At 50.0% G+C, this 27,178-nt stretch overlaps 1 protein-coding gene across 1 annotated transcript in view; it reads right to left on the reverse strand.

Annotated features, from left to right (window-relative positions):
- The window catches only part of trpm4a (transient receptor potential cation channel, subfamily M, member 4a), a 29,930-nt gene extending 3,635 nt beyond the window's left edge, over positions 1-26,295 (reverse strand). The window contains exons 1-20 of the mRNA XM_015353371.2: positions 26,018-26,295; positions 18,126-18,187; positions 16,031-16,208; positions 14,205-14,385; positions 13,383-13,549; positions 12,669-12,846; positions 12,151-12,215; positions 9,605-9,799; positions 9,230-9,332; positions 8,759-8,877; positions 8,231-8,620; positions 7,691-7,819; positions 6,597-6,726; positions 6,336-6,481; positions 4,451-4,563; positions 4,225-4,323; positions 3,849-3,895; positions 2,414-2,652; positions 1,982-2,097; positions 877-1,009 (exon numbers count right to left, since the gene is read on the reverse strand). Coding sequence (XP_015208857.2) covers positions 877-1,009; positions 1,982-2,097; positions 2,414-2,652; positions 3,849-3,895; positions 4,225-4,323; positions 4,451-4,563; positions 6,336-6,481; positions 6,597-6,726; positions 7,691-7,819; positions 8,231-8,620; positions 8,759-8,877; positions 9,230-9,332; positions 9,605-9,799; positions 12,151-12,215; positions 12,669-12,846; positions 13,383-13,549; positions 14,205-14,385; positions 16,031-16,208; positions 18,126-18,187; positions 26,018-26,107 — 2,880 coding nt within the window. The 5' untranslated portion in view covers positions 26,108-26,295. The remainder of the gene's footprint in view (positions 1-876; positions 1,010-1,981; positions 2,098-2,413; positions 2,653-3,848; positions 3,896-4,224; positions 4,324-4,450; positions 4,564-6,335; positions 6,482-6,596; positions 6,727-7,690; positions 7,820-8,230; positions 8,621-8,758; positions 8,878-9,229; positions 9,333-9,604; positions 9,800-12,150; positions 12,216-12,668; positions 12,847-13,382; positions 13,550-14,204; positions 14,386-16,030; positions 16,209-18,125; positions 18,188-26,017) is intronic.
- Between the last annotated feature and the right edge of the window lie 883 nt (positions 26,296-27,178).

A 27,178-nucleotide genomic window follows, 5' to 3' on the forward strand; every position in this document is an offset into this window, starting at 1 on the left:
TACCTGCGGGGTTATGTCTTTCAATTAAAAATAATGCTTGTACTACTCAGTGTAAATATGAAATCTTTTGGTCAGATTATCAATTTCTGCGGTCTGTGGTTTCACTGTAATGCAGACGGAGCAGAGATCTAAAAACTGTGCTCCTCCACACAAGTGCTTTCAGAATAAAGAAATATAAACACAGCAATTTTCTGAGGCCGCACTCTGAAGTGAGGGAGTTCCAGCTATTTGTTTCTCAGCAGTTATGTAAGAGTCTGTGTTTTTAACGAAGCTATTGATTCTCTTGAGTTGAGAAATCTTTTAACAGCCTTTCACTCTACAAAGTCTTTAAACACAAATCAGAAGTGAAATCATTCCGTTTCATCACAAGGAGCCATCACAATCGCCCCAGTATGTGCAGAACCCAGTGGTCCCAGTCTTAAATACAGATGCTTCTGAAAAGATAGCTCCAGTACTGCACAGATTACACTGGCTCTGTTTAAAATGTTAGATTAGTTCTACAATCCAGCTCTTTTCTGACAAGACCTCAAATGCACATTTACAATCCTGCTAACTTTCCAAGATCGGTAGATTCTGTGCGTAAATAACAACCTATAACAAGGTTTCACTGAAAGAATGAGAGACATTTTGCATTCTTGCACCACAACAATGGAGCTTTCTGTCCAGAACAAAAGCACATGAGAATATGGACCGATTGAAATCTTTCTTAAAGATGCTTTGTACAGCAGCGTTTATTCATTGACTTTGTTTTCCGTCTTTAACTGATGGTGTTTTGTTTTTTGTACGTTGTTTACAAATGCAATTTACCATTTAATCCCTAGCTAGGATATCCAGCAGAGATTAGAATGCAATGGACACTGATAACCTCACACTCACCATTTTGCCCACTATGATGATCTTGGGCCCCAACTGCTTGTTAACGGCAAAGATGTGAAGGAGCCGCAGTGCGAAGACCATGAAGTCCAGGCAGAGGACAGCACGTCCAAACTCAAATGTAGGCAAGAACATCCTGAGAGAAGAGAGATGACAGATTGTTACTGAAAGAAGAATGATTCTCCACCTGCAGCAATTCAAATTCAATCTACAGCCATTGTACAGAATGAGAAACTAACTCTACTGCCAAAGCATTTGTGGAACAGATACAGTGAGATGGAAAAAGACACTGACCTTCTCCCCAGCCCTACAGCACAGAGACACACTGACCTGCTCCCCAGCCCTACAGCACAGAGACACTGACCTGCTCCCCAGCCCTACAGCACAGAGACACACTGACCTGCTCCCCAGCCCTACAGCACAGAGACACTGACCTGCTCCCCAGCCCTACAGCACAGAGACACTGACCTGCTCCCCAGCCCTACAGCACAGAGACACACTGACCTGCTCCCCAGCCCTACAGCACAGAGACACACTGACCTGCTCCCCAGCCCTACAGCACAGAGACACTGACCTGCTCCCCAGCCCTACAGCACAGAGACACTGACCTGCTCCCCAGCCCTACAGCACAGAGACACACTGACCTGCTCCCCAGCCCTACAGCACAGAGACACTGACCTGCTCCCCAGCCCTACAGCACAGAGACACTGACCTGCTCCCCAGCCCTACAGCACAGAGACACACTGACCTGCTCCCCAGCCCTACAGCACAGAGACACTGACCTGCTCCCCAGCCCTACGGCACAGAGACACACTGACCTGCTCCCCAGCCCTACAGCACAGAGACACTGACCTGCTCCCCAGCCCTACAGCACAGAGACACACTGACCTGCTCCCCAGCCCTACAGCACAGAGACACACTGACCTGCTCCCCAGCCCTACAGCACAGAGACACACTGACCTGCTCCCCAGCCCTACAGCACAGAGACACTGACCTGCTCCCCAGCCCTACAGCACAGAGACACACTGACCTGCTCCCCAGCCCTACAGCACAGAGACACACTGACCTGCTCCCCAGCCCTACAGCACAGAGAGATGCAGAGACTGACCTGCAGCACAGTCCTATGATGAAGAGCACAATAGCTGTCAGGTCACACTTGTTCCACATGTCCTGGATGTACACCTTCATCCTCTTGAGCACTGACAGATTGCCGATGAAGAAGGTCTGAGAGAGGACAAGGCCGTTAATACAGCACTATGGTACTGGACTTTAGCTGTACTCAACACCCAGTGCTGAGAAAGAGGCTTTGTAGAGCATACAGAGTACAAAGTAAAGTAGAATCGATTATTCTTTAGTTCCTGCAACTTTTTATACATTTTGTGTCCATTGCTAATCCGTTCTATTTGTGGTTTTTACTGACAAATAACAGAGGCAATCGATACATTTGATTTTTTTAGCAAGTTCATAGATCCAAAGATGAGTTCCTAACTATGCTGGCCGGAGTAAAATTCTTAAATAACAATAACTAAACCCACAATACCTGTCGTATCTCTTCACAGACTAGGGTAAACACCCAGAAGTACAGGAACAGCTCCTTGGGGGAGGGCCCGTCTGGGGGGGGCTGCTTGAAGTCAACCAGCAGGACCGATGCGAACAGCAGCAGGAACAGGAAGTACATCAGCACGTTTCCCAGGAAGGAAGTGACAGGCGCAAACCAGAACTGGCGCCAGCGGGCCACCACGTAGGGGCGGGGCTTCCCCGGGCTGTGAGCCGGGTGGTCTGGGGAAGAGCCAGCGGGAGAGACGGAGATATTTACAGACAGACTTCACCGGTATGACTGTCCTGACTGCTGGAGTTCCGATGTGGGATCCCACATCATCAGCCAATGACTCTGTCAACATACGAAACTGATCCGCGAGTCAAGGACTGGGGCCGGTCCTAAGACAGACGGACAGGCCCATCGCGGACTCTCCAGTACACTTCACGAGCTCACGAGCTGGGGTGAAGAGACCTCAGTAGCAGTTGAGTGATTGAGATTGTTGTGAAATGGGCAAAAATACAGGTAATAAAATAATACACACACAGTAGGAGGTCTGAGCCTTAACCCCAAGATATGAGACTGTTTAATAAGGTTCCTGTATTAACAACATCAACTAAAGTATCGGTGTTGTTGTGCTGTAGTGGTAACGTTGTATGAAGACTTGAGAGAAGAGAATGAGCCTGCAGGAGACACCTCCAGGAAACACCGGCGCCTGCATCTCATCAGCGTGGGCTTTTCCAGGGATTGTACAGCGTTCTCCATGTGCTTCTTAATGACACATTTTAATTTCTACTCCAGGAAATTTCAGTGTTTAACATTGTATCCATTTCCTTTCTGGTCAGGACAGATGTTTCAGTGATTTAACATCTCCTCCCAGACTTGTCTTGATCATGACATCAGGACTAAGGGCTTTGACTCACTGTCCGGCCCGCTCCAGAGTGCAGTTACATTGTCTAACCTGATTATCTCAAAACCCATGAACACAAGATATAATCAGCCAGAATAAGCTGGATGACATAGCGACAGGTTTGGGGTTAGTGTTGGTGCTATTCCAGTGGTACAGGTAGGTCATAGCGAATGATTAGTCATTCCGATACATATAGGCTGTTCTCAGTTTATGCCAGTACAGGGCAACATGAAGTTATGTTAAACTTTAAGTTAAGTTAGATTTTTTTTTCATAAAGGCTGAATATGCAGTGAGATGTTAGTCTTAATTACAATATTAAAACATGGGTTAGGGTTAGGGCAGCCTCGACCAGACACAGAGAGCAGTCAGATGGGCTAAGAAACCTTGTCACATTTTGTAATTAGTATAGTGTCTTATGTAGAATTGGTTGTCCCATCGATAAATTGGAATGAACAGAAACAGAAACTCCATACAACATGTAGACTGTTCTCCATACACTGAGGTAATGAGGCTCCACACAGCACTCACCTTTAGGTTTCTCCTTGAGAGACTCAAGTTCCTCCATTTCTTCTGGACTGTAAACAAAACCACATATGGTTACCACACTGTAAACACAACACCATCATCACACACCACTACCACACAAGGACTGCTCTAACGCACAACATCATCACACTGTAAATTAAATGCAATGCCTGGAACTGAAATGGAGGTGTCATCTTGAGGGCTGGTTCTCATACCAATGTTTGACTGTATTCGAACATCCTGCGTCTTTTTCAGCACTTCTTCTTACTGCCTGGATGAGGACATTGACCAGTCCTCATAACCACCTCTATCATTTTTAATTCAGTGCCACTGATCGACAGAGGGGAGAGACAGACAGCTCATGAGACGGTGCACTTACTTTTTCGTAATGTCTTTCATGGAGAAGATGGTGTCTCCATCACAACTGTCCAACTCCTTGGCCTGCGGCTCTTCATTCTTCACCTCCTCCTCTACCTCCCTGCAAAAAACAAAAGATTGTATCAGTAGCAACATCCACCACAGCAGCAGAGAGCCAGACAGCTCCCACAGCACCAGACAGAGAGAGAGACAGTGGCCTATCGGTGATGTGGGAGAGAGAGACTGACCTGTACTTGATGAGAGAGGTGTACACCAGTGGAGGGCAGAAGAATGTGGCGATTAACTTCCACACCTCAGTGCTGCTGTCCATATCTCCCCACCATATCCGTGTCAGTAAGGCCTGTGGGACAGAAGAGGAGACAGACGAGGGTCAGGGTACAGATTCTTCATAGCTGATTTGCATTTTTCTTCTGCCCCCTGTTATTTGTTTTATATGTATTTTTACACATTTAAGCATGTGTCCTCTGGTTTGTGTTTCACTGCTGATGAAGTGGATGATGCAGACACTGTCAATGTCATTGATGATTTTAAATGCTTGAGTCAAGTCCTAGTGTTACTCACTTCAGAACTACAGTGATTAATTTCCTTCAACCTGTCAGTGTAAGACACTCCTCTGAATCCAGGAATGTAAAAATATAGTTTCTCTCACCGCAAAGGAAGTCTTATTTGTGGATATAAGTCTTATTTAAACAGTCCTCAATGTGAAACAATATTTAAACTCTCTGTCCCAGTGGCGTTTGCCTTTTTTGCATCCCTATGCAGCCTGTGAGGTTACAATTTGTCCCTTGTATGCCGTGAGCCTCTGTGTGCGTAAGTTGCATACACAGTAAATTCTGAGTTTGCCCTGCACTATAACCAGACCAATACATTTCTTTTGACTGCCGTAGTGTTCTGACCTGAGATGAAAGATGTTTACTGACAGTAAATAAAACTGCAGCTCTTTGATTTTTTGCATGATGTTGAGTCAACCAGTTATCAAGCCATGAGCAGACTCCCCAAGCTCAGTTTGCCCTTCAGTATTTATACTTTGTGTTTGTACTTGGGGAGGAGCGGTGGCTCTGTGGCTCAGGATGTGCGCCTGTGGCTGGAAGGTTGCCAGTTCAAATCCTGCGGCCAGCAGAGGAATCCTACTCCACTGGGCCCCTGAGCAAGGCCCTGAACCCCAGCTGCTCCAGGGGCGCCGTATAAAAGGCTGATCCTGTGCTTCTCTCCCTGTCTGTGTGTCTCATGGAGAGCAAATTGGAGTCTGCGAAAAGACAAATTCCTAATGCAAGAAATTGTATATGGCCAATAAAGTTATCTTATCTATAATTTTGCTACCTGCATGTAACACCCTGTACTTCTCTGGTTTAGATATCTTGCAGGTGTTTGTTCTCTTGAAATTAGTTTCTTTTGCAGCCTCTGCCTTGTTTCCTCCTTGTTTTCTGTACAGTAGAATTGACTTGTTTCCAAACTTGACTTTTTTCTTTGATAGAAATTAGGAAAATTAGTGGTCCTGATACAGATCCTAAGCTTATGCCACTAATTACATCAGCCTATCTAGGGCACGACCTCCTTATCTGAACCATCCATTTCTTGTCCATTAACCAATTTGAAATCCAAGTACATGCATTTCATTAAGAGCCAACTGCTTGTTTTGAGAATCAATCTTTTATGAGGAACCTTATCATAAAAGATGAAAATCGCAATGCCCTGTATGTATCCCTCACTGCTGTTGCTTGTTCAAAGAGCTCCAGCAAGGTAGGCAAGTCCTAGCTTCTCTGGATCCATGACGACTTTCCCTAAGGATCTCACTGCCATAGAGATGGTCCCCTAGTCACAGATGTTCCCAGAAGCGTGTGGGCCAGGGATCGGTGTGCTGAGTGAGCACAATGACGTCGTGGCTCCTCTCTCGAGACACTGGCGCTGTGTGGTTCCGGTTTGGGCAGCAGGGGCAGAGCAGAGCTGGGCTGCGAGAGTCCGACTTGCTGGTCTGTAAAGGCTTGTTTTGTTTTTGTTCAGGGTAATGGGCGTGGAGGTCGTGCCGAGCGATACCGTTCAGTCAGGGCAGCAGGACGGCCCGTGACACCCCCACAGGAGAGCTGACTCGGGAGGCAGCGGGGAGGAGGGTACCTGCACTCCATCATGGCTGAAAAAGAGCCGGGCATCAGCAACCGTGGCCAGCTGAAGACACGTGGCTTTTCCCCAGAACGGAGACCTGCGGATCAGCAGGAGGAAGCAGCGCATCTCGTCGTTCTTATAGCACTCGCTGAACACATCTGGACAGACAGAGAGGGGTGACGTACAGGCTGAGCGCACCTGGAGGTATATGGGCTAACACAGACACCGGCACAGTCTCTCTGGGTCCCCAGGCACACCCAGGCCAACACTCACCATGAGCCAGATTCTCAAAGCGGTTTGCCAGATCCTTCATGCTCAGCTTGCTCTCGGTGTCGTACTGCAAGCGAGAGAGCTCCCGCAACATCTTGCTGGCCGCCAGAGCAGATGTCACCGAGTCGCCCGCCTCAGAGGGAGACAAGCGCGGTTTAATACCGACGGAGATGGACAGAACGAACAACACAGTCCGTCACACTGAGCACGTCTGAGCACGTCTGCCAGGAACACAAGAACAAAGAGGCTGCGAGCAAGACAATAATTCCCAGGGGAGAATAAGGAGCAGCACAACGGACAAGCTGCAGTCCGGAGCCTGACTCAGCAGAGGAACGTTATCCGAGTGGAACATCCAAAGACTCTTGAGCCGAGAGCGAGGAAATCCCCACTCCCAGGACAGCTAACGGGGAACACCATTTGAACCCCAGCTGTGTTTAACCTTTAACCTCAGCTTCAGACAGACACAGAAACTCCCTGGACGGCTGAGCCTCTAACCACCCTCTAGTGGTCAGAGTCCCTGACAAGCAGCCAGAGGGAGCTGATGTGTCACAGGGACCTTATCCAGAGGATCGAACTGAGCGTGGAAACGTGGAGAAATATTAGCACAAAGGAGAGGCAACAGCACAGACCAACCCTTGCTCCGGTAACGGGGTGTGGTGAAATCTGCTGATAATGAGATTAATTACTTCTTATCATTATAAAGAGCGGCGTTGGCAATGCTGTAATTGAGCTGTCCTGCCAATAAACCGTGGAGAATTGAGATAACAGTAGAGAGGGCACTCTGTTCCAGCAAGGTCAGATAAAATGCACATTGTTAACAACAACTATTAGTAAAAAAAAATAACTAGTCACTGCGTGTATCAGCAATGGAGCCTCTTAAAGAGGGGTTATCCAGTTCAAATGTAGGTGAAATCCAATGTTCACTTTTTGGGATTTTATCAATCTGCATCATTAAAATTTGAACCCGCGGCTAAATGTTAACCAGGATCAGATCAGGATCTTTGATTCTGGTCTCAATTAACCTACAGACTGATTTAGTGGAGAGCCGAAGCACCGAGTGTGGGGTCCTGCACACAGCGGTACCGGGGGCTTCTCACCATCTCCCAGAAGAAGGTGGCCATCTTGCTGCGGTCCTGCAGCACCGCCCAGATAAACAGGTCGATCCAGGGGGAGGCGCAGCGGTCCTGGCGGTAGGAACAGTCACCCAGCAGGAGCTTGTTCATGCGCTGCGGAGAGAGAGGCCCCAGAGGGAGAAACCGCCATGAGCTGTCGCACAGTCCTGCTCCCTTTCCTTCCTTCACACGGCTTCGTTTGGGTAATTAAAGGGCTTTGACTAAAGACACCCAGGCGCCCCTCCACCTCCCCCCCGCCCTCTGGACGGGCAGTGTGTGAGTTTATGCACGAGTCTGAATGTAAATGTGCCTGTGAGTCTACGTACGCATGTGTGTGTCAGTATGTGTGTGAGACAGGAGTGTGAGTGAGCTTCTGCCTCAGGGTTTTGGTTTTGTGAACTGCACTGTTCTGAAACTTTTCTGGAAGAGTTCGCTCCCGACAGCGCCCCGCTCCCACTGTGACGCCCCTGCGCCCCTCTGGACAGCTGGAGCGCGAGGGGGGACAGCGCCGTGCCCTGGCCGTACCTTCAGGGACTTGCGGCTGCCGGAGCTCCTGCTGAGCCCCAGGCACTTGCTGTAGAAGGGCTCGCAGGCGTCCCCCAGGAGGTCCCGCAGCACCCGGGACACCTCGAACAGCGTGAGCTCCCGGGCGGGGGCGGCCGCGGGCTCGGCGGGGGCGGGCCCGGGCGCGGCAGGCGTGTCCAGGCTGTGCAGGGAGCTGCCCCGGCGCTCGTGCCGCCGGCGGTCCAGCAGCTGGTGGGCCAGGGAGTTGACCGGCAGAGCGCAGTACAGCTGCTCCAGCCGGCCGTAGGTCAGGTAGTCCAGGATATTGAGGCCGTTCTCCGTGAAGAGGCGGACGAACTCCGGCTTGTTGTTCACGAGCGCGTCGGTCATGGAGTCCTCCAGGTCTGCGTACTGAGGGGGGGTGGGGACAGTGTCAGTGTCAGTGTCCTGTGTCTAGGCAGTGGAGATGCTGTTCTGCTCAACATTCACACGAGCATCGGTTTCACAGCATCAGCAGAGAAACAGTCTCCTCCCTCCCCCCTGTCTCACCTTCCAGACTACGTCCCCGTTGAAGAGCTCGCTCTTGGCGATGTCCACCCTGTTCCAGGCCACCGCCAGCTTGAGCTCCTCGATGTACTCGCTGGAGTCACTGGACTGGCGCTTGCAGGCTGAGAGAGCAGGGACAGGGGGGCCCCAGTCAGAGACCACAGGGACGGGGGGACCCCAGTCAGAGACCGAAGGGACGGGGGGGCCCCAGTCAGAGACAGGAAAGGACAGGGGGTGCAGAGGCGACCCAGTATAGATGTGTACAGTGTCTGTGTGCCTGTGAGGGCAGGGCACCGCTGGCCACCAGCAGCAGCACCCCGGTCAGTACAGGAGTGCGAGTGAGCTTCCGTCTCGGGTTGCTCCGGATTTGGGGTTTTTTGTTAATTGCGCTGTTCTGAAAGTTTCCTGGAAGAATCTGCTCGTGACGGTGCAGCTTAATTAGAGCCCCCCGCCACCCCCGTGCCGCAATCTCACCCCTGACCAGGGCCTTCAGGATGACGGTGTCGAAGTCCTCCGAGCCGTCCTGCTCCGCGTCGTAGACGTTCAGCAGCTCTCTGCTCTGCATGATCCGGATGACCTGTCCGGGAACAAGGAGTGTGACTGCACCTTCCAGAATCACAAGGTTCATTCATTTCAACCTTGAGTAACTAAGTAAATACCTGACCATGCACAGGGGGAGTATTGAGGGAACAGTGACTGGAGACTACGTTCTGCATCAGTATAGGCTGAGCACTGGGGTATGTACTGAACGAATATTGGCAGATTACAAGATTAGTACAGGTTGACTACTGGGTTTAAACTGCTTGAAGACTGGTGAAGATATCTGGGTGGACTTGATCTCTCCCTCACCCTCTCGGTGAGCAGCGCCAGTTTCTCAGTGCTGTGAGGAAAGTGTTTCTTCAGCAGCTCCTGCAGAAACTCGGCCAGCTCGTCCTGCTCGATGGATGAGAACTCCTGCAGCACCTCACACAGGAAGTCGGCCATGCCCCCCGTCCCTGCCAGCACCAGCCAGGGCGTCGAGTCCTGCAGGGAGCGATCCACCCTCTGGGGAGCAGGAGAGCGGAGGAGAGGGGCAGAGGAGTGTATGGCAGTAGAGGGAACCGAGAGAAAGACCTGTGTATCAGTTTCCTTTGCGGTGCTATTATAAGCAAGGCAGTTTAAACAGCAACAGACAACCGCTTGGCGTCAGGGAATTGAATGGCCTCTGGGGAAAACAATCTGTGAAACAGGAGCAGCACTGATATGACTCCTACCTTAACTCTGTCAACAAAAGAGGAGACAATCCGTAGGCTTCTCTTTCTTTGTGCTTTTGGTTGTAAAACGAACGGTGTAACTGCTGAACTATCTGTTTTGTAATTAGATAGTGGCTGCAGCTGTTCTTGTGGTTTATGAAAAATGGAAATACTGTTCCAATACCATACTGGAAGGACAAAGGACCCCGAACCACAGGGACAGCGAGTCTCTCACTGGGAGAGATGAACCCCGAACCACAGGGACAGCGAGTCTCTCACTGGGAGAGATGAACCCCGAACCACAGGGACAACAAGTCTCTCACTGGGAGAGATGAACCCCGAACCACAGGGACAGCGAGTCTCTCACCGGGAGAGGTGAACCCCGAACCACAGGGACAGCGAGTCTCTCACTGGGAGAGATGAACCCCGAACCGCAGGGACAGCGAGTCTCTCACCGGGAAAGGTGAACCCCGAACCGTCCTTCAACCGTCCTGGAAGACCCTCAAAAGGAAGATCAATAATGTACTGAGCCCAAACCGTGGGCTCCTTCAAGAAATTTTAGAATTTTAGATTCACAATGACCAGTGGCCAGCAGCCATATCACCCTGCAGCTCTCAACTGGTGGCCCACTGAAGCTCAGCAGGGTTGAGCCTGGTCAATACCTGGAGGAGAGACTCATGGGAAGCTATGGTTGCTGCTGGAAGAGGTGTTAGTGGGGCCAGTAGGGGGCGCCCACCCTGCGGTCTGTGTGGGTCCTGATGCCCCAGTATAGTGACATGGACACTAGACTGTAGTGGGAGCCATCTTTCGGATGAGACGTTAAACCGAGGTCCTGACTCTCTGTGGTCATTAAAGATCCCCGGACACTTCCCAATAAGAGTAGGGAGTTATCCCGGTGTCCGGGCCAAATTTCCCTCCTCAGCCTTTACTGTGGCCTCCATGTATGATTGGCTTGCCCTGCGATGGACTGGCGTACCCAGGGTGTACCCCGCCTTGCGCTCTTTGCATGCCAGGTAGGCTCCAGCTTCCCGCAACACCGTAAGGTATAAAGGGTTTGGCAAATGACACGACGTGACAATGACCAGTCACATGAGCCTCCGCTGGTTTGTAACCTTTCATGTCCGCTGTAGCCCAGCACACACGTCACAGAAGCTGCCAGGCTGTGGGTCAGCACTTGCGAGGACACAGTGGTGGTTTTGCATATGTGAACAAGCTACAGTGCCTACAGAGGACGCACAGGGGTCATACAGACACGCTGAAGAGCAGTATTAACATCCCGCTGCCCCCAGGACACTCCTGATCACTGCTTGGCTACAGACCTGCTGTTCCTAAGAGGCCCTGGCGTCCTTGGATACTGCAATGTGCTGGGTAAACAGTGTGTGCAAGCTGCAGGGAGGGGGGCACTGCATTTGAGCAGGAAGGTTGCCAGTCTTCTTGGAGCACAGAACTACTGCAAAGTCAGGGGACATCTGAACTGGAAAGGTAGAAGGGCTACCTACTGAAACACCACAACGGGGGCAGTGAAATCTAAAAACCACAGAAACACACATGCCTACATCTCAGCCGGAAGTAGAGGGAACAGAATCTAGACTGCATGGTTGCGCCACAGGTATGTTATCGCAAGGGCAGAGGAGTACCATTCGAGAAGAGCTCATCTCGCAGATCTGGAATGGCTTTTGATGTTACAGTGGGTTTGGGTTGGTACCAGAAGACTCCTTGCGAGCAATTAAATATATGAGGCACAAGGTGGTCCTAAATGGTTAAGTTCAGAAAATAATCCAGTAAAAAAACTGTGGACATACAGTGCTTTAAGAAAAACTCAAATTGATAGCAGGAGACACTTCTTTATACAAAGGGTGGCGGAGGTGTGAAACAAGCTACCCAGCCAAATTTTCCAGCCGATAGTTTCCTTCAAGAAACAGTTGATGATATCCTGGGATTAATAAGATACTTACTACCTAACGTGGCTTCCTGTCCTTTGCAATTTGTGCATCAGTGGACTTTTTTATTCAGTTAGTGTTGGTGTCACTGACTCTGAGTCAGTGTCTCAGTGAGGCAGTCAGTGTTGTTGTCAGTGAATCTCTCAGTGTTGGGCTCGGGGACTCAGGGACTTGGTCAGCGTTGGATTCAGTACAGTCAGATCACCCCACTCCAAGCTCTCACCTCCAGCATTGCCTCATCTCCAGCCACCAGCATGCACAGCACTGGTATCTCTATATTGCCGCTGCCTGAGAGAGAGACACAGGACACACTGAGAGAGACTCGGAGAGACTGGGGGACACAGAGAGAGACAAAGTGAGAGACACAGGACACAGTGAGAGAGAGAGAGACTGGGGGACACAGAGAGAGACTCAGAGACACAGGACTCAGGGAGACTGAGGGACACAGAGTGAGACACAGTGAGAGACACAGGACATACTGAGAGATTCAGAGAGACTGGGACACAGAGTAAGACACAGCAAGAGACACAGGACACGCTGAGAGACTCAGAGACACAGGACTCAGAGAGACTGGGGGGACACAGCGTGAGACACAGCGAGAGACACAGGACACACTGAGAGAGACGTAGTGAGAGACTCAGAGAGACTGGGACACACAGAGATTGCCAGAGAAACAAACAAGAGGTGATGAGAGGACACCCTCAGTGAGCTCGGTGCTGTGGGGTGTAAGTCCAGACTCACCCCAGATGCCCGTCCTCTGGTGGGAGATGTAGTTCTCCAGGCGTGCTCTGAAGCCAGTCTCCCCACCACTGCGTCCCACAGACCCATCGTCCACAAGGAGGAAGGCCTGATAGTTATTGTCCAGACAGAAGGTGTCGCAAGACGTGTTCTGGACATAGTATCTCGCAGGAAAGGAGCCCTGGCAGAGAGAGAGAGAGAGAATTTAAGATGCACACACAAACTGCAGGGGCACTACAGCACAGCGCAGAGTAGGAGGAGGACAAGGAAGGTAAGTGAATGAGGGCAGACAGATGCAGTGCTGTGGTCAAGAACGTCAAACCTAGCTAAAATTATTCATGGTAGACTACAGGAGCCAGCATTAACGTCACTGTTCTTCCTGAGAGATTCCTGTTCTAGGTTCTGGAGTAGTGAATGAGTAGAGGCTGGGGACAGGCGTGGTGACAGAGGAGGGACTCGAGGCAGGAGTAATGAATGAGTAGGGGCTGGGGGCAGAGGTAATGAATGAGTAGGTGCTCAGGGCAGGGGTTGTGAATGAGTGGGGCTCAGGGGCAGGAGTAGTGAATGAGTGGGGGCTCAGGGGCAGGAGTAGTGAATGAGTAGGGGCTCAGGGGCGGGAGTAGTGAATGTGTAGGGGCTCAGGGGCAGGAGTAGTGAATGAGTAGGGGCTCAGGGGCGGGAGCAGTGACGGAGGAGGTTGTCAGACAGTGGACACACCTGCGGGTTGACCAGCTGCTCTCTGTTGTGGACGATGCCCCAGGATGCAATGCCCACTGCAATGACCTTGGTGTTGGACTGCGTACTGGCAGTGGCGTGATCTCGTACTGCCTCACCCACGTAGCGCCCAATCCCCTCGCAGAGACCACCAGTCAGGATCCAGGCCCCTGTGGAAGAAAAAGCTCATTATTCCAAGATGTCACTGATGGTGTTCTGTACACAGCTCAACCTGTGGGACTCGTGAGGCTCACCTTCTCCTCCTGCACCTCATTAAATCACTCCCCCCTTTCTCCTGTCATCTCTGCTTCTGTCCAACACTTTCCTCATTCTCTCCTCCCACTGTTCCCAATCATCCTCTTCCCTGCTCCTCCCAGTCTTCCCAGTCATCCTCTCCCCTCCTCCTCCCAGTCTTCCCAGTCATCCTCTCCCCTCCTCCTCCCAGTCTCCCTCTCCCCTCCTCCTCCCAGTCTCCGTCTCCGCTCCCCTCCACCTCCCAGTCTCCCTCTCCCCTCCACCTCCCAGTCTCCCTCTCCCCTCCTCCTCCCAGTCTCCCTCTCCTCTCCCCTCCTCCTCCCAGTCTCCCCAGTCTCCCTCTCCTCTCCCCTCCACCTCCCAGTCTCCCTCTCCTCTCCCCTCCTCCTCCCAGTCTCCCTCTCCCCTCCTCCTCCCAGTCTCCCTCTCCTCTCCCCTCCTCCTCCCAGTCTCCCCAGTCTGCCTCTCCTCTCCCCTCCCCCTCCCAGTCTCCCTCTCCCCTCCTCCTCCCAGTCTCCCTCTCCTCTCCCCTCCACCTCCCAGTTTCCCTCTCCCCTCCCAGTGGCTCACCAGTGCCCTGGGCTGCCTTGACCAGCCCCTGCCTCAGCACCTCTCTCACCCAGGACTTCATCTTCAGCTTGCCTCCCCCTCCGCACACGGACACCACCAGGTTGGGAACCGGGATGGCCCAGTGCGAGGTCATGAGCCTGTACACACTCTGGGGGTCGGTGTTACAGGACAGCCGCAGGAACTGCAACAGACACAGGCTGGACCTCAGAACCGCCTCGCTGACCGCCCAGCGCTCGTCCTGCCGTGTCCAGAGTCCGGCACGCTGCCCTGAGAGTAACTCCCTTCTGGACACGTGCAGAAAACTCACAGCAGACGGCCCTGGTCCCCCTGGACTCCGAGTGCGCATACGTGTGCAGTCACTCTCTTCAGAGGACCAAACGCCCGATGGCACCTCAGTAGATTAGTTTTGAATTACCTCGATAATTCAATACAAGTCGTTGAAATTGTGCTGAAAACATGAATGTGATAAAAGTTATGAATGACATTTATTCCATTAAGCTAATGCAGCGGCAATGCTGGTTAATAAGACAGAATTAAGTGTTGCTGTGCTTTGCTAAATGAGGCCCCATCTCTCTCTTTCTCATCTCTGTGGTGCAGCCACAGAGAAGCTATTCATGCAGTCTGATCTAAGGCGTTTTCTTTCTGATCAACAGCAGCCTACAGCTGGACCCTAGTCGACAACCTGGATAGTTTTATTCAGAAGCAGCGCTGGACCGGGAAGGAACAAGTCTTCTTCCCGTCTCAAGAGTGACTTGCGAGGACCCGCGGTCACCCTCTGTGCATAGAGACTTTCTACTAGTCATCCGGACTACTGGTAGACCCCTGGGAGAAACGACCGCCCTGCGCGCCGCAGTTAGATTCCTCCATCCGACTCCCAGCTGCTGCTCGGCTGGGTCGCCGGGAGCCGGAGACCGCCAGGACGACGCCTACTGGACGACCGCTGGGACAGAGTCGCAACAGAGCCGGGAAATCCAAACCCATACACAGCGGATAATTAAACCCCATGCTCTACATTGCGTCTCGAGAATCTGTTACCTCAACACAAGTTGTCATCAATTTAATTCATGAGTAATGCATTTAGTTTCGAGCTTAGTGTAACAGTGGTTAATGAGACTGATCACCAATATGGTATAGCCGAATGGTATACTACAGTATATTCTCTGTTGTGTATCTCTTTGTGTTTGAATCTCTTCGTGATTATATACCTTGCATTTCTGACATCCCTCACAGTAAGATCTGCCACCTGTATCCAGGCAGACTGATATATATGCATTTGGTGCACAATTAATGTTCAATAAAATTATCTTGTGTATTGAATCTGTGTCTGCATTGCTGGTTGTTCTGACGATTGATTGTCTAATAGCCATAACGAGTCACCTTATGATTACTGCTACAATTAATAGTTGTCCCAGTAAATTCACAAAACTCCTACAGTAATAATACTTTAATCAGAAGCTCTGAAGAATCTGACCTATTTTGTATCTATTGTAATTATACAAATAAATGACAACTATTAAGGAACCATGATTCTCTCAGCTGTCAGCATGACCATTCGTAGGTGATTTCACGCACACACAGATCTCAGCACACACACAAACCCACAGGCAGCGCTCACGCGCTTGTCTAGTTGACACCCGTTCACAGAAAAAAGATGAGAAGCCTTCAACAGTGCCGGGATCATTCGTCACAGAGCGACGCTTCCCAGTAATGAGCGACAGCAGAACCAGGACTGGGGACCCCTGACTCCCATCTCCCCCTCTGCCGATGGATTCTGGGAACCAAGCAGACGATTCTCCTTCTAGACCAGCTCTGTGGCAGGGACTCACATGGCTCAGCCTCTTACTCTTCCCGGCGAACTCCACGTCTCCGAACGCGTCCGTGGGGAGCTCCGTGGTGTGCTGGGCGGAGTCCCACTTGCTGACGATGGCAGCGCCAAAGTGGTCCTCCGTCGCCACCGACGCGTGACTCTGCCTGGTGCCGCCACACTGGCAGAGCGCGCCATTGCTGACAGGGGCAGAGAGAAGTGCATGAATGTAAACAGCTGACAGAATACTGTAGTAAATGAGTAACAGTATGGGGTTAATACACACACACTGACTGGACACTCCAGTACATGAACACTGCACTGAGAGAGAGGGGTTCATACAGACACACTGACTGGACACTCCAGTACATTAACACTGCACTGAGAGAGAGAGGGGTTAATACAGACACACTGACTGGACACTCCAGTACATTAACACTGCACTGAGAGAGAGAGGGGTTAATACAGACACACTGACTGGACACTCCAGTACATGAACACTGCACTGAGAGAGAGAGGGGTTAATACACACACACTGACTGGACACTCCAGTACATGAACACTGCACTGAGAGAGAGGGGTTAATACAGACACACTGACTGGACACTCCAGTACATGAACACTGCACTGAGAGAGAGAGGGGTTAATACACACACACTGACTGGACACTCCAGTACATTAACACTGCACTGAGAGAGAGAGAGGGGTTAATACAGACACACTGACTGGACACTCCAGTACATGAACACTGCACTGAGAGAGAGAGGGGTTAATACACACACACTGACTGGACACTCCAGTACATGAACACTGCACTGAGAGAGAGAGGGGTTCATACACACACACTGACTGGACACTCCAGTACATTAACACTGCACTGAGAGAGAGAGGGGTTAATACACACACACTGACTGGACACTCCAGTACATTAACACTGCACTGAGAGAGAGAGGGGTCAATACACACACACTGACTGGACACTCCAGTACATGAACACTGCACTGAGAGAGAGAGGGGTTAATACACACACACTGACTGGACACTCCAGTACATGAACACTGCACTGAGAGAGAGAGGGGTTCATACACACACACTGACTGGACACTCCAGTACATTAACACTGCACTGAGAGAGAGGGGTTAATACACACACACTGACTGGACACTCCAGTACATTAACACTGCACTGAGAGAGAGAGGGGTCAATACACACACACTGACTGGACACTCCAGTACATGAACACTGCACTGAGAGAGAGAGGGGTTAATACAGACACACTGACTGGACACTCCAGTACATGAACACTGCACTGAGAGAGAGAGGGATTAATACAGACACACTGACTGGACACTCCAGTACATTAACACTGCACTGAGAGAGAGAGGGATTAATACAGACACACTGACTGGACACTCCAGTACATTAACACTGCACTGAGAGAGAGAGAGGGGTTAATACAGACACACTGACTGGACACTCCAGTACATGAACACTGCACTGAGAGAGAGAGGGGTTCATACAGACACACTGACTGGACACTCCAGTCCATGAACACTGCACTGAGAGAGAAAGGGGTTCATACAGACACACTGACTGGACACTCCAGTACATTAACACTGCACTGAGAGAGAGGGGTTAATACAGACACACTGACTGGACACTCCAGTACATGAACACTGCACTGAGAGAGAGAGGGGTTCATACAGACACACTGACTGGACACTCCAGTACATTAACACTGCACTGAGAGAGAAAGAGGGGTTAATACAGACACACTGACTGGACACTCCAGTACATGAACACTGCACTAAGAGAGAGAGGGGTTAATACAGACACACTGACTCATTCTTTCTGGGTTACCAGCTAGGCCTACACCCTGGACAGGATGACTGTCCATCACAAGGTGCACAGGGATAATTTAAAGAGACCAGCCTGTCTGTGGTAGGAAACCAGATCATTCAGCCAAGACCTACACAGACCTGGGGAAAAAGTGCAAAAGCCATACAGAGAGCAGCCCAGTCCACAACCCACAAACTGAGAAGCCACAGTGTCTGGTTTTCCTTTGAAACAAAACTACAATCAATATTGGTTCAGAAAAGTCTTCCCAATTCTCTAACCTGGAAGTGTCCTCTATAAAGTTTGTGCAAGCTCTCTTCTGAAATATCTTCGGAATCCAGTTCTGCAACAACACAAGAAAAAATGGACATTTCTGAGGTTCACACCAAGAGGAGCAACAGTGTGGCCAAAAGGCTTTTTTACTGCATGTCCTGGTTTTCCCACACCCTGTAACACCCGATCACATCCTCCCTGTCACCTCTCTCTCCGGGCAGCGCTGAGCTACTGCAGTGAGGTCAAGGGACAGAGTGGACAGAAGACAGAGGGAATGGAAGGCGTGAGGAGGAGAGAAGCAGGATCGGTGAAGAATGTGCTGTCAGTGAAGGGTGGAGGGCTGGACGGCTGGGATATTAACTGTAGTCAGGCCCACTCGTGTCCAGGCCCTGCAGTTACTGCAGCGATTACAGAGCTCCTCACTGCCTCTGTCTCAATAAGAGGGGGGATGGAGCTCTGTCTGCTCAGGTTGTTGGAAACAACTTGGCTGCTCTGAAACAGGCAAGCGAAACGTTTAAGCAATCAGTGTTCGTTTTGATGGAGAATAGGAGCTTAGATAGAACAAAAAACTGAGAACACAGAGGCTGTACTGAAGACAAGGAGCGGTCTGTGGACCTGTGTTAGAGCCGGTCGTTAACCTGCGTGACACTGAGCACAGGAAGGCTGATAACCCTTGATGGAGTGATAATGCTAATCGTATTCTTGTGTCACAGGAGACATTTCTTCTGTTTTTTTTCCTCCAAGACAAATGCTAAACCTTTTATCGGGGCTCCTGTAAGTTGTATATTGTTTTCTATAATGGATCTTGATTAGAAGATGATACTGTCTCTTTGCACTTCTCACTTATCGTGTTTACTGTTGCTTTCACCTGTCTGTGCACTGAGAAAACAAGCCCAAACAAGAATTCCAGTGTGCTTCTTACAAATGGCAAATAAACTCACTTAGTTCGGAGTGCTATTTACTATTACTATTTCGTATTTACTGCTATTTACAGTCTGAAGCTCAGGGTAGTAGAGAAGAAACGCCAGTCTAAGGCTCTGACCTCTGACTGCCGGCCCAGTGAATCTGTATTGACGTCCTGCTCATGAAGTCCCACACAGGAACGAGACAGGGAGTTGATGGAATCAGTTATGTGCTACGCTGTGGGTATCGTTACAAAATAATCATAGAACTAATCCCTTGAATTGCATTTCCATTGTTTAATAAAAGGAAATATGACAACAACTGGAAGGCATGTGACCCATCTAGCTTGTTAGGTTTGGACTGTTGCCCATTTCCAGAGCAACGCATTTCATGGAGCAATCTGACAGAGGCATCCTGCTCCAGGCACAACAGCAGCATTCTGAGTGTTAACACAGTGTTACAGACCCCAATCCACTAACTCCCTTAAACCAAACATTATGATTGTTCCCAGCACTACATTTTCACTACATAGCGGCAGAAGTAACTCCACCCAGGGCACTTTTCAAGCTTAGCTGTATGGTAGCAGTATGACCAATGCAAAGAAGAACACAGAGAATTTTATTTAGCTGAGGCAACCTTGACTTTCACTTCATATGTAATATTAACAGTATAAATAAAATTCTAAGCCAACAGTCCAGAGATCACTGGTTCAGTTTGGGTTCTTTTGTACCCCTACAGAACAGAGATCACTCGTCCAGTCTGGGTCACACTGTACCCCTCCAGAACAGAGATCACTGGTCCAGTCTGGGTCACACTGTACCCCACAGTCCAGAGATCACTGGTCCAGTCTGGGTCACACTGTACCCCACAGTCCAGAGATCACTGGTCCAGTCAGGGTCACACTGTACCCCTACAGAACAGAGATCACTGGTCCAGTCTGGGTCACACTGTACCCCACAGTCCAGAGATCACTGGTCCAGTCGGGGTCACACTGTACCCCTACAGAACAGAGATCACTGGTCCAGTCTGGTCACACTGTACCCCCACAGTCCAGAGATTGCCGGTCCAGTCTGGGTCCCACTGTACCCCTACAGTCCAGAGATCGCCGGTCCAGTCTGGGTCACACTGTACCCCTACAGAACAGAGATCACTGGTCCAGTCTTGGTCACACTGTACCCCTACAGAACAGAGATCACTGGGTTCACACTGTGACCCTATAGTCCAGAGCCGCGATCATATCCTGCCCTGTGAGATTCTGAGTGATGTTTTTAAAACCGGATGTTATTCAAAATTTAAAGAGAGATTTAAAAGCTGAAATTCCTGTTACAGCCCCTGAGGCCACAATATTAGCCAGGCTCTGCTCTGCCAAATTCCTCAGCCCAATTCGCCTGCATGCACCTGTCAGGACCCTGCTCCAGATCTGCAGATGACCGCCGAGGAGGCCAGGAAGCCCAGGCTCACTGCGGCACAGGCCTGGCCAACGGGGGAAAAGGGTTGGGAGTTTATACTGAATCTGTGCCTGTTTTCCATCCGCGGTGGCTGCTGGGAAGAGCTAAAACAGCAGCGCGTGGTGGGAGGAACCGAGCTGAAACCAAGAGAAAAGATCACTCCGTACACGCAAGGATGACTTCACCCAGAGGACGGCAAGTACATCACCAGCTCAGGAAGCATGACATCACAACTCTGACCCTGGTTTCATCCCAGCACAGATGCTTGCTGTTCAGAAAGTGTGCCTGGCCACAAGTCAGCCCTCCATCAGGCAAGCCTCAGCAGTGCAGGCAGTTCGTGTCCTGGAGCAGCTCTCTGGATCCTGATCAGTCCTTCCTGCGTTGCTCGAGCCGGTACCAGGGATGGAATGAGCCAGTGACTTTACTGCTGGGAGGTTCGTGAGAGACCGAGAACAAGTCCCAGCAGCTTGATTCCTTTCCATGTTCTGGGTTTCCTGTTGCTCCTGTGCTCCACTTCACTGGGACACCATGATAAATCAAAGTTGATATTTGCGTTCATATAAATAAGCCCACAGACTCTAAATTACTGCTGCCCTAGCCATTTGCCAAAACGTTTTTTTCTTTCTTAGTCAACGCTTTCGGGATGGATCGATGGAGAGGTACAAACACGGCAGACTAGGCTGTCCCAGCTCTTCACTGGGAACGCTGGACCTTTTTCCCACCCTTTCCAGGGTTTCTGGATGTCGCTGGTTTAAGCTCCAGTTCCTGCTTCTAGTAAGTTATTAACATTCTCATTCTCCAACATTTGAAAAGGATCGGGTCTGGGGTTCGATGCGACTTCCTGTCAGTAAGAGACTGGATGATGATCCACACAGGTGCTCCATTTGGAATCTCTTCTTCTGCAAGGAGCCGGTGGAACAGAGGGACAGCATCACCCAGTCGCCGTTTAACTCTGAAAGTAACGGTGATATGAGCTTCTCTTCCTTACACAAGCAGAGTGAACTGGACACAGGTCACAGGAAAGACACTATTCAGCCCACTTTTGGACACCAGTGGCTCCACGACGTCCAGGCCAAATTATCATTATTATTGTCTGTCCTACAGGGCTCCAATGATCAATCATTACAGACTTGCCAAGGGACTTATAACACAGCAAACCTGTCTCAAACTGGAGCACTTCATTTTATGATTACAGACACAAACACTTTTTTTTCTAATTCGTTTTTGTTGGCTCAGAAAGCATCAGATTTCAAGTAGCTTACAATTAGTCAATTTAAAATCTCCCAGCAGCTTCAGAGGGCGAAACAGTTAAAAAACATTTTTAATTCCTCTCTGTTCTGAAGTCCCGCAGAGCTATGCTAAAAGGACTAACTGAGAAAGTTAACCAGAACAGTGTGTTGGCCACAAGCACGTTTTACTCCAAGTGTTAAATATGTTCACATGCCCAGATTCTTTCAAACAGGACCTGGGACAACAGGCCACACGGGCGAGGTCATCCATCCCCAGTGACTGCAGACCACTGACCAGAGACCGCACCTCCAGGCCAGAGCAACACGCTTCTACACAGCTCTCCAACAGTCTGTTTGGACTTATTTCTGAGCAGAGGTGATTCAGGGGTCCAGAACTCTCTTGGGTACTGCCCCAGTCAGCCCAATGGACTGGTCCAGCACCAACACTGAAACACAAAGGGGTCACAGCCTCGTCATGTTGATAAAGCGGACTTTCAAGAAACCTCCGGATGAGACCCTGTGTTTAACCACCTGTTAGCAACTGGAAGAGATAGACAGGTGGATTGGCAGTTCTTAGCTTTCAGTGTACCCCAAAAGAAGTATTCAGTCTGATTCTTTCTCCAAATTCTAACTCTGAGCTGGCTAGCACGATCAGACTGTGTTGCGTGTGTTTATCGGTGTTGATATAGGAGTGTTCCTCCTGTCCTTGTACGCAGGCAGGTCCGCCTGTTCTGGCCGAAGCACGCAGCCTGCCTGAGGAATGAGGAGCTCGAGTCTCAGCTTGTCTGCGACAGCCGAGATGCGACGCAAGAGACACTGAAAAACATTGCACTGCACGACATGAAAATGTGTTTCTCTGCTGCTGACTTCTCAATTCACCCCAAAGTTCAAAATAATATTATTTTTATTATTATAATTCCTTAAAGCTAGATAGCGCTTTTCTGGACACTCCACTCAAAGCTCTTTACAGCTCATGGGGATCCCCTCCACCCCCACCTGGATGATGCTCCAGTCCTCTCACACACACCAGCTCTCAGTGGGAGGAGAGCAGAGGGATGGAGCCAGTTCAGAGAGGGGGGCTATTAGGAGGCCATGATGGGTAAAGGCCAGGGGGAAATTTGGCCAGGACACTGGGGTAACACCCCTACTCTTCTTGAGAGGCACCCTGGGATTGTTCATGACCACAGAGAGTCAGGACCTCGGTTTGACGTCTCATCCAAAGGAAAGCGCCTGTTTACAGTCTAGTGTCCCCGTCAGTATACTGGGGCATTAGGACCCACATGGACTGCAGGGTGAGCGCCCCCTGCTGGCCCCACTAACACCTCTTCCAGCAGCAGCCTTAGCTTTCCCAGGAGTCTCCCATCCAGGTACTGACCAGGTTCACACCTATTGAGATCCAGTGGGTTGCCAGTTGTGAGTTGCAGGGTGATATGGCTGCTGGCAGAAAATGACACAAAATTTGTCCGCCAATTACTGCGTGTTCACTAAACGAGCTCACCTGCAGCTCCGCAGAGGAAGCTGATCCCTGCCCTCAAGCAGTCTGGCAGCAAGGGAGTGCCAGTGCAAACAGAGCAGGAGACGCACAGTGCAGTGGGCACAGGACCTCCTCGGTCACGCCCACTGCAGGTTCAAACCCAGGGACACAAGGGATCTGATTTTAGGGTGCAGAGTAGCCTCATGCCTCATGAGGCACTTGAACCAACAACCTGTTATAAATAGTCCCCTAACCTCAACTTAGCACTCCTACTGCCCCCTGCTGCTTAAGATAAAAAAGTGTGTTCTAGATAGAAAAGTGTGTTTAATTGAGTATTGAAACCCATCACAGACTCAGAGTCACAGAACGCATTTGGGCTCCACATGAAAAAAAAGAAGACAGTGTCACACGATGCAGCAATCTGGTCCTGGGAGCAGGCAGCAAGACAGTACCAGACGAGTGCAGAGTACAACTGGGCAGACAGCTCAGCTCCAGCTGCCCGTACTGCCAGCAGTGCAGATGCTCGGGCTGTTCCCACTGTCTCACCATATACAGGGCAGGGAAATCATGGTAGAATCTCAGTAAAGCACAGTACAATCATGATCACAGCAAGGTAAAGACAATGTTTTACTAATCATTATGGTAGGTACAGAGTAAAATGTAGTTAGTTAAAGATTTGGAGCGGTTTGGTGGCTCTGTGGCTCAGGATCTGTGGCTGGAAGGTTGCCGGTTCGAATCCCACAGCCGGCAGAGGAATCCTACTCTGTTGGGCCCCTGAGCAAGGCCCTTCACCCCAGCTGCTCCAGGGGCGCCGTATAAATGGCTGACCCTGCGCTCTGACCCCCAGCTTCTCTCCCTGTGTGTGTGTCTCATGGAGAGCAAGTTGGGGTCTGCGAAAAGACAAATTCCTAATATAAAATATTTGTATATGGCTAATAAAGTGATCTTATCTTATTTCACTCACAGTAAAGTCCATGAAACCCAACACAATGATGGAGAATGCAGTCAGACAGTCATTACTGTCAGTTTAGCATGGTGTATGGATGTAGGGCTGACGTTCCTTCTGTCGGACGTACAGAGTTTGAGGCAGTCCTGAAAGTTCAGTATAGCACTGTTTTAATAGCACGTTACTCTATCCATGTTACTGTACCATACTTTCAACACGGACCATTGGGCTGCTTTCAATACAGTGAACCACTCGGTCTTTACTGGACTTCAGTCCGGTCTTAAAGGTTGGGTGAGCCTGTTGGTAAAAGTATTAAACTGGTTTTGATTCCACCGACTGCTGTGGTATACGAATATACTGTTTAGACTAATTAACTATGGCATATAGTTTGTAAATATGTAAACCTTCACTGTCGTAAATTTAATTCATTGATTAATCTCTAAAACTGTTAAAATTACAACATCAGTCTTACTGGATGCCCCAAACTTCTCTACAGCCACACTTCTAACTGGAAAGCAGTCTCGATTGTGGGTTCTCTTTAACAATTTTATAAAAATTTTATAATAATAATAGTAGTTTGAATAGCTGTAACTTTGTGTTAGATCTATCAGTCAAGCCTAACTGACGACTCCAGCTACACAATTCAGCCAAGGAACAAATGCGAGCACAAGTTACTACTGTGTTTGCAGCTCCACACAGAGCAAAAACTGGCTTTATTTTGAAAGAAGTCCAGGGAGTATCCGGACAGCTCCAGGTGCCTTCAGCCTCGGTAAGCACGCTTGTCCAGGAGACACCATCCCTTTGTATATGTGTGGGACCGTCATCCAGATCATGTTAGACAGAGGTTTCTAACTCCTGGAGGGTCTAACTTCCACACAACCCGCCGTTACAGTTGAACTAATTACCGAGTTAATTTCTAACCAGACTCTGAGGTATTTTCTAGGTCTCTGTACCTTTACGGAAGTGATGGCCTGGAGAAATCAGATGTACAAGACCTTGCGAAAAAGGCTCAGAGAAAACAGCAAGTTCAGACAGCAGGTTCGGTCTCAGAGGTTTTTAAACTATCAGATTTTTTTGTTTTCAACAGCTTATTTTGTAATTGGTTTATGTTTGTGGCAGCCTATGATCGGAGCCACGCAAGGCGCTAGATGGAAGAAGCTTGTATATGTGCTGCACTGGAGCAAGTTATAAGTTTATTCCTGCTGGAAGAGAAGAAGGGAAACAGTGTTTCGGCTGTGGAGCCTTCATCTTCTTCCACGGCCGAAACGTTGCGTTTCCTTTCTTCTCTTCACTTGTTCCTGTGCAGCACATGCCTGCTGACGCAGCTCCCGACTCGAACCTGTGCCGCACTGCCCTGCAGTGACTCGGTGCTGTTCAGGCTGGCCCTCCAATGAGCCAAACCACACCACTGACAGCCACAGCAAGACCAGAGAAATGCCTCTGACAACAAGGGGTTTATATTAGAGTCTGCAGAGCCGCAGGCAGCACTTTCCTGGGACTGAGACACATGCTGGGGTCATGAGACTGATCACGGCTCTGCTTACCATCCGAGTTGTCTCGGTAAAGGGGAAGGTGTATTATAATCTTTTAACTCCCCCCTTCCCCCAATTTGCCTGGTCACCCCCCAAACTGGTATGACTGGTTTGGCTCTCCCAATTATAAACAAGGGGGAAGTGTTCTTGTTTCATTCGGCGCTGAAGTAAGTCGTCTTGAAACGAAAGCCCGTTGTACAGCAACACAGCTAGTTTCTTGAAACACACTCACACACCTGTGGGTTCTACCCGGGACCCACGCACAAGCGCGCTCCCCAGTGGGGGGGAACACCCACAGCGCCGAGACCAGCGGCACCTGCGGAAGAGCGGAAGGCTTCCCGTCTCCTGGCGTTCACCTGTGTCCTTACCTGGTTAGTGGAGCCGTTCTTGGCGCCTGCCTGTCCTCCGGCTCCGGCTCCGGCACCGGCACCGTCCTTCTCCTTGTCCGCGATTCTCATGGCGCCCGGAGTCCGTGCGCTGCGCCTCGGCCACGGCTCTGTGCCTCAGTGCGGGCGCTTCCCGGACCTCCCTCGGTCTCGCCTCCTCCACGCCCGGCCCACAGAGAAGCCCGGCCCGCTCGGAGGGTGTGGCGGTAGGAAGAGAGGGGAAGGTAAGAACAGAAAAAGAAAATCTTTGAAATTCAAACTAAGAGTGACGATGATAGAGGCGCACAGGGCAGGAAGAGTTGTTCACCGAGAGTCTGTCGCTCTCACAAGAGGAACTGATGACAATAAAGCAGAATTAACGGTAATACCTGACAGTGTCAACTGCTTTGATGTAGTACAGCGTTATAATTCCTAATAAGCTGGGTAATTAGACAACAATGCCGACTGTCGGATGAGGAAGCGGAAGAATTATTCCGACCTTCCTCTCACCTAACCGTAACCCTTTAGTTTATATAAAGCCTCTGAAAGTGTTCTCAAAGCGCTTTAAGGTAAGAAAAAATTACACAATTACACTAAGGGTTTGGAATACAGCAGGAAAGCAAAGGGGCAGCCGACACAGAACCAGATAAAAAAAGGGTTTGAGTCTGGATTTGAAAGAGCTCAGGGGGGAATAGAGGTCCAGAGTTTTGGGGTGCAGCTGGAGAAGCCCTGTCACCCCGAGGGTGCAGGCGGGCTTGGGGGGCAGATAGGAGACCAGAATCAGATGAGCGAAGGTTTCGAGATGGGGAGTATAAAAATAGTAATACGTTCAATTAACTTAACTTACTTTTTACTAGTTTAATACACCTTTTCACTGTGTGAAAATATCGCAGAACACATGTCCAGACCATTATGACAGTAGTCTTAACTGACCAGTACATATTTAATAGATTATTTCATCTTTAGTTAATTAGTTTGTACGCTACTTTCCACCAGTACTGAAAGATGACAAATGAGCAACGGAGGACCCTAAGGAGCACCAGTCCGGGCTGCGTTTCTCGACTCCGTGCCAGACCCCCTCAGCAGTGCCTGGGCAGCGAGAGCAGCCCTGTGCTTTCTGATCATTCGCTCCCAGACAGCTGGCGGGATGAAGTCTCGGTGCTG

This window comes from Lepisosteus oculatus, chromosome 7, assembly GCF_040954835.1.
Source record: "Lepisosteus oculatus isolate fLepOcu1 chromosome 7, fLepOcu1.hap2, whole genome shotgun sequence".
In the NCBI taxonomy this organism is placed as follows: domain Eukaryota; kingdom Metazoa; phylum Chordata; class Actinopteri; order Semionotiformes; family Lepisosteidae; genus Lepisosteus; species Lepisosteus oculatus.